This window comes from Nomascus leucogenys, chromosome 18 (assembly GCF_006542625.1).
Source record: "Nomascus leucogenys isolate Asia chromosome 18, Asia_NLE_v1, whole genome shotgun sequence".
NCBI classification, from domain to species: Eukaryota; Metazoa; Chordata; class Mammalia; order Primates; family Hylobatidae; genus Nomascus; species Nomascus leucogenys.
The window spans coordinates 9,833,480-9,845,747 of record NC_044398.1 but is presented as its reverse complement, the minus strand read 5'-3'; the positions used below and the strand labels follow the sequence as shown (position 1 = coordinate 9,845,747).

The 12,268-nt window shown below is 40.0% G+C and overlaps 1 protein-coding gene across 1 annotated transcript in view; it reads left to right on the top strand.

The window, feature by feature from the left end:
- Nucleotides 1-12,268, top strand: part of CCDC6 (coiled-coil domain containing 6) — a 118,774-nt gene that overhangs the window by 90,752 nt on the left and 15,754 nt on the right. Inside the window, exons 4-6 of the mRNA XM_030797984.1 lie at nucleotides 2,706-2,809; nucleotides 4,672-4,832; nucleotides 10,400-10,556. Of these exons, the coding sequence (XP_030653844.1) occupies nucleotides 2,706-2,809; nucleotides 4,672-4,832; nucleotides 10,400-10,556 (422 nt within the window). The remainder of the gene's footprint in view (nucleotides 1-2,705; nucleotides 2,810-4,671; nucleotides 4,833-10,399; nucleotides 10,557-12,268) is intronic.

The following is a 12,268-nucleotide window of genomic DNA, read 5'->3' as shown; positions in this document are numbered from 1 at the left end:
TCATAGTTATTTGTTTAAATAAACATAATTCTGAGGCTGGGGGCAGTGGCTCACGCCTGTAATCTCAGCACTTTGGGAGGCCAAGACAGAGGATTGCTTGAGGCCAGGAGTTCAAGACCAGCCTGGGCAACATAGCAAGAACTCATCTCTACAAAAAATAAAAAATTAACCAGATGTGGTGGCGTGTGCCTGTAGTCCCAGCTACTTGGGAGGCTGAAGCAGGAGGATTGCCTGAGCCCAGTGGGTTAAGGCTGCAGTGATCCATGATCGTGCCACCGCACTCCAGCCTGGGCAACAGAGCGAGACCTTGTCTCAAAAAAAGAAAAGAAAAATGACTGTGGATTGTACTTCAAAGCTTGGCCAAAATGTATGATGAATGCAGAGAATCACAAAGTTTAATAGGAGTCATATAAGGGTTCCAGGATTTCTCATTGTTGCTGCAGGTAGGAATTGTTTAACATTCTGAGGAGCATTTGCACGTTAGTGCAGTCCCAACTTTGCGGCACAATATATTTGACTTATTTTGACACCCTGCACCTCCTCCTTTTTGCCCTTGAACTGTTCTTCAGAATCACATTCTGCCATGCAAAAACAACATATTTTGAAGCTCTGTTTCCAGTTTGCTATGTAATCATGGCTTATTCACTTGTCAAATAAGCCCTTTAATATATATTGATGGCCTATAAGGTGCCAGATGTTATTCTAGATACTGAGGATACACCAATGAATGAAACAGACAAGACAAGTCCCTTGTAGGACTTACATTCTGGAGGGCTGGAACAGAAATAGAACGGATATCCAGATATGGTGATTATCATAGCCAAAAAGTGTTAAGTGCTTTCTAAGTGCCAATTAGTTATCAATGGTTTACCTAGATTTACAAATGTAATGCTCACCGTAATCCAGTGAGCCAGACATTATTTATGTCCCTTACTTTGTAAATGGTAAAATTATATCTAGTAATTGTCTCAACGTTTTCTAACTAGTGATTGATGGAGCTGGGATTTGAACCTAGGCATTTGGCTCAAAGTCTGTGATCATAAGACAGAAGTGTAATTACAGGAGTCTCCCCCCATGCATTGGCTGCTGTTTTGTGACTCTACCTAAGTTTGTAGGAAATATTTTAAATATTCAAATGGCCAGTTGTTTCTGCAGCTATTTTTATGGCTTTGAGAGGAGAAAAGAAAAGCCTAGAGCTCTGTCATCATATGAGAGTGTTTTCCCATCTGTTTGAGACCTCCTTTTTTCTCTAAACTTAGAACATGATGATATCATTATCCTTATATCATTTCCTCTCAGGTCTTGATTGTTCAGGTTCTAAGGCAGCTGATTTTATGCATATTCATTCTGGCTCAAATGTGGAACAAGTAGCTGCTCACCTTCATTGGCTGTCCTGTGCTCCTGTGTGAATATGGGCAAGTCTTTTGCTCTCTGTGAGCTCCTTAAGGACCTTGGGTGGTGTTGGTAGTACTAACCATCTTGGGAGGTTGAGATTGGTGCTTCCTAAGACTAAGCTACCAAGAGTTTCAGAAAGGGGAATGTCATTTGGCTGTAAAAATAAAACCGAACTTTGGATATTATTTTCTGATGTTTGATTGCTTTAAAAGACTACATTTTATTCATGTTTTTGGTTCTGCCTTATGTATACACACGAGATCTTTGGATGAGGAGCTTGCCTCTGTGACCCACTAAGGAAATGTGAAATCTATTAACATCTTTGTGCAATCAAGAATAATTTGTTGACTCAACCATTGAAAGGTGAATTGCCACTGGTTGAAGAAATAACATGGAAGCAGTAGCATAGGCTCTTTGCATTAAGAAAATTTTTTAAATTATTTAATATGTCAAGTACAGACAATGATAGAACACATGTCCTCTACTCATTGCTATGAAACCTATTGCACTTTCAGTCTCTCTTACCAGCCCTCTTTTTCTGCATATCTGTTTCGTTCTATTTCACAAGTATATAATTGTTTCTTGACCTCCACTAAAATGAAGATCCATGAGGGCAGAAATTGCTGACTCCTTGGCTCACTGCTATGTCCCCATTATCCAGTCATTGTTCTCAGTATTTATTACATATTGCTCAATATTGATTAATTGAATTTTCCCGTGTTTGCTTCATTAAAATAGAACACTGTTGGGGTTCCCTCCCCAACTGCAAAGCCTCCTCCAAATCAAATTTGCTTCCTTCCCTAAATCCTTAGAGTAACCTAGAGTAACCAGTATTGTGGATTTGGTGTTTATCATATTTTGTGTGTGTTTTTATATCTTAGTACATGTTTATTTATCTCCATTAGCCAGTATGTAGAGTGTTTGGGAGCGTTTAAGAGTTATTTATATGAATAGTAATATAACCTTTCTGACTTACTGTAAGGGACAAGCCCAGAAAAGTCCTGATATGACTAGTACACCGAACTCCCCTAAAGACCTCTCTAAGGAGGACTTTCCACGTGCCTCGAATAAATGCTGAAACAAGCAATGCATTTCATGTACCAGACAACAATTAAGCATTAACATCTAAGAATGAACCTAGTTTTTTTCAAAGTTTAAGAACTAGATGCACTTAATATGTTTGTGCCAGAAAATTGGCCATATGTTTGCAGTATTCTCCAAGAAAAGGGGTCTTAATTATTCAATCAAAAAATGTATTAACAAAGTATAAGTGGCCTGACACTTTGGTAACACTTTTTTCCTTCCTTTAGTTGAGACGGGAGAAGATTGACCTTGAAAATACATTGGAACAAGAACAAGAAGCACTAGTTAATCGCCTCTGGAAAAGGATGGATAAGCTTGAAGCTGAAAAGCGGTTTGTTTAGTCTTGCTGTTCAATATGGGTGTGTGTGTGTGTGTGTGTGTGTGTGTGTGTGTGTGTGTGTGTTGCTGTTCTGGGTGTGACTGAGGGATAGCAGTAGGACACCTTAATTCTTTGGTGATGCACATCATTTTAATTGGCCAAAGGAAAAAAAATGTTGAAAGCCTTCTGAACTATACCCATGTTGGGCACCTCTTTATTCTTTGCTATCATACTGTCCCAGTAGAATTTCTTTTCATTTGGTGTTACAAGGCTATGAGAGAATTAGTCATGCTGCTATTGTTCACCTTTAAAGTATTTTCAGAGATGGTTGCAATTTCAACTTTCTGCCTTATTGAACTGGCTTCCTCAGTTGTTTTCTAAAGTACATAGGGTATACTGCGTACTATTATTTAGACATCTCTGGAATTTACTTCATTAGGAAGCCTGAGATTTTAATAGTAAAACTGTTTTAAAACCTACTGTAAAGAAATACCTTTACATACTTAAGGCTAGGATTCTTTATGTAAAATGTATGTGCTTGGAAGTGGAATGTCACTCAACAGCAAACATTTCTTAAACCTCTTTGTGCAAGATAGGCCCTTATTTTCAAGCACTGAATACTTTGGAGTGTGTGAGGCAGGGCTTGTAAGAATGGGAAGAAGATTGTGTATGTGGAATGTGTGTACAGGTGTAAAAAGTGAGTTTCTTAAAAATGGTCGTTAATCTACTTCACCAAGATCTTTTGTTTGCTACCCAGAGCCCTTCCTCCTTAAGTATTTGGTTTGGATGCATATTTGTAATTGTTTTGAGTTCATGTCTACATTTGCAAAATATAGGCATACCACATAGCTTTAGGAAAAGTGAAAATTAGAGCTATATCTATAAGAAATACTTGTTATAATCATATCCACTATGCTTTACTGATAGGTATTATTGTAGCAGTACTAATAAGTTGAATTATGAAAAGTCATTTTATGTAATAAATGCAGGGACCATTATAATATTTAACACACTAGTTTTCTCAAAGGTAGACCTGGATGGAGGTAACTCAGTTTGCTCTTGGACAAACTCAAAGGTACAAAGTAAAAACAAAACAAAAATCCCAGCAGCTATGGAAAGGGATTTAGAGATCTGCTGCCAAAGGAAGACTTTGTAAAAGGCAGTTGGAGGTTTTACCTGTATTAGTGCCAAATTATTGGGTTGAACAGTATAGAATTTTTCATTTTGTGGGTCAGAGCTATTGAATATCAGCATTTTATATCCTTCAACATAAAAATAATTGGTAAAGAAGGTGGCACTACTAATTATTAACCTGATAATTTTGGTTTTGTTTTTAACTTTTTACCTTTGCTGTGGCCAAAAGCAAAGGGCCACTAGTCCAGTTTGCCGTGCCCTTGCCATTAGTTTTGCAGGAGGGAATTTTAGAAGTTGAGTCTCTGTGCTACTTTACCCTCTAAGGAGATTCATAGTAGCTTAGAAGCTTCAATCAAAAGCCGTAAGAGAGTGGAATTTCCTCAGCATCTTCATGCACTAAACCCAAGAAGTTGAACACTGAATCAACAGATAATTCTAAATGCATACTGTATTCCAGGCATAATTATCAGATCCAGTTGTTAAATAAAGACTTTTCAGTATTGTTTAATTACCAGTAGTCATTTAAAAGGAAAAAGGGAGATTAGAATCAGCTCTGCCCTTTGACCTGAGACACCAGGTAAGGGCAACCAGAAGTTTGATGTAAAATGGGCAGAGGAATTAAGCAACCCTGTGAATTCTGGCAGTAAACAGGAGCTTGCTTTTAAAACAAACCTGCCAGCTTGTTTTGTCTTTTCAAGGAAAACTGTTTGTCATTGTTGGAATTTTTCTTTTCAATGAAGAATCCTGCAGGAAAAATTAGACCAGCCCGTCTCTGCTCCACCATCGCCTAGAGATATCTCCATGGAAATTGATTCTCCAGAAAATATGATGCGTCACATCAGGTTTTTAAAGAATGAAGTGGAACGGCTGAAGAAGCAACTGAGAGCTGCTCAGTTACAGCGTATGTAGCCTCTGGTTTCACTAGTTTCATGCCTGTAGAATTAATAACTTTACCAAATATAGGGTATTACCAATATTTAATTACCATTGAATTTGCAGTAATTAAATTCATATATTACTGATGCATGTTTACTTAAGTTTATCATCCTGGAATGGATTCTTTTTTTTTTTTTTTTTTTGAGTGTTATAGTAGGGGAGAACAAAACCACTTAGAATACTTCCAGAAAATAATTAATGTAATTTCAGGAACATCCAGGATCACAAGTAACATTTTTAATCTTCTCTGCCATGTTTATCTCTAGGACTGTGCTAACAAAAATATTGCAGCAGACCTCAAAGCACTTTCAAAATATTAAGGCAGAGAGTAGTGTTTACCTTCCTTACTGCTACATTCAACCTTAGCTGACATTTGTTCATGCTATTTGAAGAGTAAATGCTTTTGAAATTTATACTTAATATTTTGGAAGAGGCCAAGATGTTGAGTTGAAAAATCAAAGGACTAGATTTCTGAATACTTGATTAGGTCCCTGTGTAGTTTCTTGGGTCTCTCCTATTTGTGGTTTTGTTTTATTTATTTATTTATTTTTTGCTATTCAAATTTATTTTTTTGAACAGATAATTCAGTGAAAGGTATGCAGTGAAAAAATGGGTCTTCCTCTAATTCCTATTCTCTAGCTACCCTGTTCCCATAATTATACATTTGTACTATATTCTTCCCGATATATTTGTATATAAACTTACTTATACAGTTGACCCTTGAACAACATGGGTTTGAACTGTGCTAGTTTACTTATGTTGTAGATTTTTTTTTCTTCAATAAAGACAGCTGTCCCTTCGCATCTGGTGGTTCTGCATCCACAACCAAAGTTGGATGGAAAATACAGTATTCATGGGATGTCAAACCTGTACATGTGGAAGGCTGGCTTTTCCTATCTGTGGGTTCCTCAGGGCTGACTGCAGGACCTGAGTATGCACACATTTTGGTATACTTGGGAGTCACAGGTTCTGAGGGACAGCTGTAGTAACACAATGAGCACACTCATTTACACCTTTCTCTTTTCGCTTACTATGCATTGTAGTTTTCTCCCCTGCCGATACACACAAAGCTGCCTTCATCCCTTATTTAAAGGCTGCATAGTATTTGATTGTATGGATATGTCATAATTCAACTAGTCCCATACCAGTGGACCCTTTTTGGTTGCTATGCTACAACCGCAATGAACATCTCTATACACATGTTTGATACCTCTGCAAGAACACCTTCAGGATAGATTCCAGGAAGTGGATTTGTTGGGCCACATGGAATGTGCATTTTAAAAAGTTCAGTGGTTCCTACCTTTGTTTTTGTCTCTGAAGTTCCTTACAAATTCATGTGCCGTGGAGCATCTAGGATGGTGTATCAGCATCATCCTTGGAGCCTTTGAGAAATATGGTGTAGTACTTTCCTATTTCTGCTATTACAAATTACCACAAACCTAGAGGCTCAAAACAATACAAACTTACCATCTTACAGTTCTAAGATGGGACTTACTAGGCTAAAATCAGGGTGTCACCAGGGCAGCTATCCTTCTGGAGGTTGTTGGGGAGCCTCTGTTTCCTCTCCTTTTCCAGCTCTAGAGGCTGCCTGGATTCCCTGGCTTGTGGCCCCTTCCTTGCAGTTGTACCACCCCACCTCTGCTTCTGTTGTTACATCTTCTTTTCACTCTGATTCCCCTGCCTCCCTTTATTAGGATCCTTGTGATTATGTTGGGCCCACTGTGATAATCTAGGATAATCTACCCATCTCAAGCCCCTTAACTTAATCACTTCTGCAAAGGCCCTTCTGTCAAGTGAGGTTAGTAGCATTTATAGGTTTTGGGGACTAGCATGTGGACATCTTTAGGGAAGCACAATTCTAGCACCATACAGGTTTCTGGGCTTACTCCATGGAGTAAAAAAGGAGCATATTAAAAATATATAAGTAATCCTGATGTGGACCTCAGGTCAATAATTACTATGTGTGTTTGGTGAAAATCAAATGAGATGTATTAAATAGTTCTCAAATATTAGTTATTGTAAGATTTTTGAGTTTTTACCATGTGAGTACACAAACATCTTTCAGCACCTTCCTGAACTTTTTCCAGTGCTGTCAGTTTGCTTTTTTCCTCCTCATTTATACTGCTCCATTGTGCCCCTAGCAAAAATTTTAGAAGGAATTTGGGGAGAATTTATGCTTACTACTGTCTCCATACTGCACTGTTTAGTCTCTGAAGAGACTGCAGATACTAACAGAGGCATTTGTAAGTGCTATTTCCGATTTTGTGAGGACAGAGAAAGCGGAACTAAAGAAGCAGCAGTGGCACTTAGCTGCTTGCAGTGATTGGATTGGGCCTAAAGGATGTGTTAATGACTTTTCATCATCCATTCCTTGCATTCTCCTTAGGTTAGATGACCTTGGCCTCTTTTGGATGTAGCTATGGCAGGTGGCTCCTCACCCTCCAAGCTTGACTGCATCTGAACTTGAACTTCTCTCTCAACAGTTCTCAGCAATGTTTGAACTTTGGCATCGCCTGACCAGCTTTTAATAGACCAGTGGCTAGGACTCATCCTTGGAATTCTGACTTAAATGGCTTGGGGTATGGTGTGGGCACTGGTATTTTCTAGCCATGAACTTGAAAGGGAATACAAGCCATGCAGACCTTTGGATCATTTGGGAGCCACCTTTTTGCAATCTGTGTGGAAGTCATCTTCAGTTCACACCATCTTTGACTAAATACAGTAAGTCCTTACTTCACATCATCCTTGGGTTCTTGGAAACTGAGACTTTAAGCGAAACAACTTACTGTATAACGAAACCAATTTTACCATAGGCTAACTGATACAAACAAGAGTTAAGTTCCTATGACATACATATGTTGTTTCACTTAAAGTCACAGTTTCCAAGGATCTGTGGATGATGTTAAGTGAGGGCCTACTATATTGGGAGATGGCTGTAGACCTGGGGAAATATAAGCTGTGGCCCCTAAGTACTAGGGAGCTCTCTGTGCAAGAGGAAGGAGGAGGACTCATAGGAACAAATCCGGTCAGGTGAGGCTGTGTGCCAGCAGGGGGCAGCCGAGGAATGCTCTGGTGACAGCCTTCTGTGCGTGAGTCAGTGACACCCAGAGGTGTTGGACCTGGTGCCTTCTCTGTGCCTCTGTCTTCTAGGTCAATTGCTGAACTGCCAGGAAGTCTTCCCAGCTGATCACTGCAGGGGACATATCTTATCTATAGATATATTGTTTAAGGATCCCCCTGCTGAGTTCCCTGATGCTAAAGGATTGCCATTTTCTTTGAAAGACAATGTTCTCTGAAGTTACTGTTCTTGGAGCCTCACTAATCGTTAATTCTGCAAAGGATTTCATGGTAGTCTCCAGCACCCTTCCTGTAAAAGGCCTTATAAGATTCCTATTGTGGAAAAGAAAGTCAGCTTGCTCTGACAGTCACCCTTCTAGTTCTAGAAACAGCAAATACTCCAAGGGGTCAATCTTTTGTTTCCTGTAGAGCTAAGTGAAAAATTCTGCATGCTTGCATATTTGGGATGAAATAATTTAAATCGTTTATATTAAAAGTGTACTTTGTAAATATTTTCCCAGCATGCCTTCAATTAAAGAGATTTTTGTGTCTGGATTAGACAGCGGGGTTTCTGGCTATGTTGAAACAGCCAAGGGATTTAGTGTTTAATGCACGTAATAGCGTTTAATAATTTTGGTATTTTTATTTGAATTTCTAAAATAAGGATATTCAAGAGCTTTTGTATATTCTGTAATGATGCTGTTTTGGAAATCATTGAATACTTATCAGAAGTCTTTATTGGCTAAAATGCCAGACCTTTGTAGAGTTGCTTAAAACTGAAACTAATTTGATGGGCATTGAGAGTTGAAATAGGGTCAGTCTGTGGGAGAAAAATGCTCAATGTGACATTCAGCTCCTTCCTTCTTCCCTAAATTTGGACCGAACTGACAATATGGAACAGCAGCCTACAGGAAACTCTCTTAGATGTGCTCATGGCCACTCTGAATTTATAGCTTCTTTTCAGAAAAGAGAAGTGTATGGAGATTTTACTTTTCCCAAGTTCATTGACAAAGACAAGGAAAAGAAATGAAACAAGAAGATGGGTAGACACCACATTTTGTATTAGATAATTCTGGTTACTTGGTAGCAGATTCTGTGTGAGATAAACCAGAAAGGAATGGGGGCGGTGGGGAGGTTGTCAAAAGAGGAAGGAAGACGTGTTTTTCTTTTTTTGGAAGGTTGTGGAGTATGCCACAGAATCCTGTGAAGAATAACCTCAGAAGGACAAGAGTTTTGATGGCTCCAGGGAACTTAGCTGAAGGAGACCTTGGATCCCCATAAAGATGTCAGTTCCCCATTTCAGATTGCTGGGAGAGGTAGTCTAAGTGGCTCAGCCTGGGTCCAACATCTAGTCCCAGGGCTAGTCAGCTCTGTCCTGGGAGATGGGTGCTGTAGCAGAGACCTGGATTTGTGGGGGAGCTCCTGAGGGAGGGGTATTTGTCATAAGCAAGATGCCATCCCTAGAGGTGCCAGCTATACACAGGACTTCACCTGCCCTGTACCGCTATGTGTGTGTGAGTCAGGATAACAGCCACACACATACCACAAATTAGGCGCGGAAATATTAATCTGAAGTTTTCTGGTTTACTATGTCAATGTCTATTCTCATGAAAAGAATGTTAACTGTTATCACATGTGTTCTAGTACAGTGGTTCTTGGTGTGCCGCCACCACTGTGCACAGCGGGGATGCCAACAAGTGTCACAGGCTCCCCTAGATGGCTTGCTGTGTCTGGAGTTGAGAAGCAGCCAAACTGGTGTCTAGTGCAGAGCCCGTGGGCAGAATCTGGGCCTCCTTCCCTTCCCAGCTCCGGCAATGTAGAGAAGAGCTCTGGTAGTGGCTACTTGTAGACTCAGCTACAATTCCACCATTTCTTCTTCTACTTAAAGCACTTTAGAATGCAAATGAGTGGGAGTGATGATGCCTGACCTGCCAACACTGCCTTTTATATTTTTTTCTAAATGGAAATAATTGGTAAACTTTTATACTTGAGATAAACTTTAAATCCATATCTCATCTATGTGTGGGAGAATGAGAAAGACCAGATATCTTTTTTGTTTCTTTGTTTTTTGAGACAGAGTCTTGCTATGTCACCCAGGCTGAAGTGCAGTGGCTCAGTCTCACTCACTGCAACCTCCACCTCCTGAGTTCAAGCAGTTCTCCTGCCTCAGCCTCCCGAATAGCTGGGATTACAGGTGCCTGCTACCACGCCCGGCTAATTTTTGTATTTTTAGTAGAGACTGAGTTTCACCATGTTAGCCAGGCTGGTCTCGAACTCCTGACATCAGGCGATCCACCTTCCTCAGCCTCCCCAAGTGCCAGGATTACAAGTGTGAGCCACCATACCCGACCAGAAAGACCATCTTGTAACAATTCCCTCTGTCTGTGGCATAGGGGCTGAACTGAAGTCTCCTTTTTTTTAGATTTGGATATGATTGCATGAAACATGATTTAATTGAAAACTCTGACTTTTCAGATTCAGAGAAAATGGCACAGTATCTGGAGGAGGAACGTCACATGAGAGAAGAGAACTTGAGGCTGCAGAGGAAGCTGCAGAGGGAGATGGAGAGAAGAGAAGCCCTCTGTCGACAGCTCTCCGAGAGTGAGTCCAGCTTAGAAATGGATGACGAAAGGTGTGTGTATGTCCTATGAGCCTTATTTTTGTTTAAAAAATAAAACCCAGATTCTACAGGGGTTTTCTTTGGTATCCTGTTAGGTGTATAAGGGGATGGCTTAAATATGTATTTATTGTGCTAATGAATGCCACTGCATTATAGTAGATGCCGAGAATGGGATAAAGATTGAACATTTTCCAGCCGGGCACGGTGGCTCACGCCTGTAATCTCAGCACTTTGGGAGGCAGAGGCAGGCGGATCACGAGGTCAGGAGATCGAGACCATCCTGGCTAACACAGTGAAACCCCGTCTCTACTAAAAATACAAAAAATTAGCCGGGCGTGGTGGCCGGGCGCCTGTAGTCCCAGCTACTCGGGAGGCTGAGGCGGGAGAATGGCATGAACCCGGGAGGCGGAGCTTGCAGTGAGCTGAGATTGCGCCACTGCACTCCAGCCTGGGTGACAGAGCGAGACTCCGTCTCAAAAAAAAAAAAGATTGAACATTTTCCTTAAACACAAAAAGATGAAAAAAATCACCTCTCTAAAATTATTTGGTGGGGAGAGAAATGGAGACAGGGTTATATTAGAGAAGCAGCAGAGTTTGCATTTGTTGTTGAATTAGTTTAATCCAGTGTTATATCTGCTTAAAGCATGGGAACATATTAATTCCTGTACTGTAAAAGGATAAGCAAGCTATAGTTCAGCTCAAGGAAAACAGTGCATGCATAGCTTGAAAAGAATCAGCAGGGACACAGGTGGAGGTTGTTGAAATCCTAAGGACTTGCCTTAACACACTTGATAACTTTTGAGCCTTTTTGTAGCCACTTAAAAAAAAAAATAAAACTAATGGATTACATTCATCTATTCAAACCTAAGCAATGAATCCCCTCATTGCCCTGCTGTGAGTGATCTGGAATAAGAGACCCATCCTTTGGTTAACTAGCAGAAATGGTCTCAAGTGTTTCTGCCTCATCCAGTTCTCTTCCATCTTCCTCCTCTCTAAACTTGGGATAAGGTAGTGGTAAGCTAACAAACAAATATAAATGGAAAAAGATGTTCAATCTGCAGAGAAACCCAGAAGTTAGAGAATTAACCTTTCTCTGAACCAGATCATTTCTGCAAGGAAATTCTCCATTCTGGATCAGCGATGCCCTGGCGTTACATGGGCCGTATCTTAGTGTGAGAGGTGAGACTGAGTATTCTTGGGGGTCCCTCCAGCAGGACTGGGCATTCAGTGTCTGAAACCAGGGCTATTCATGGCTGTGACGAGTAGTACTGCCTGTTGATGCCAATACGTGCTGTCCAAAACATGTAGGCAATGTTAGCACATCTGCACTGTGTTTCTATTATGGAATAGATCTAGAGGACTAACAACGCTGTTCATCAGTTTGCTGTGGACAGTGACATTATTGTTAAAAATTTAAGATTATCTATAATGAAAGTCTATATTTTTATAATGAGAAAAAAAGGAAAACAGTAACAGGTTATTCTATTTTAAATACCTATGTGTATGCCTCTTCATTTGGAAATAATAAAGATTATTCTTTCTCAAAACTTTGCCTTATAAAACTACAGTTCCCTATTCTTCCTAAAATCTATATCCCTTAAGAACCATTTGACTAAAACTGCCAGCTAGAATACTAAATAGCTTATTAACTACCTTCAGATACAGATCATATATAGCATCTCGGACCCAGTTTGGGGTAAGATACACTCTAAGGAAATATGTCT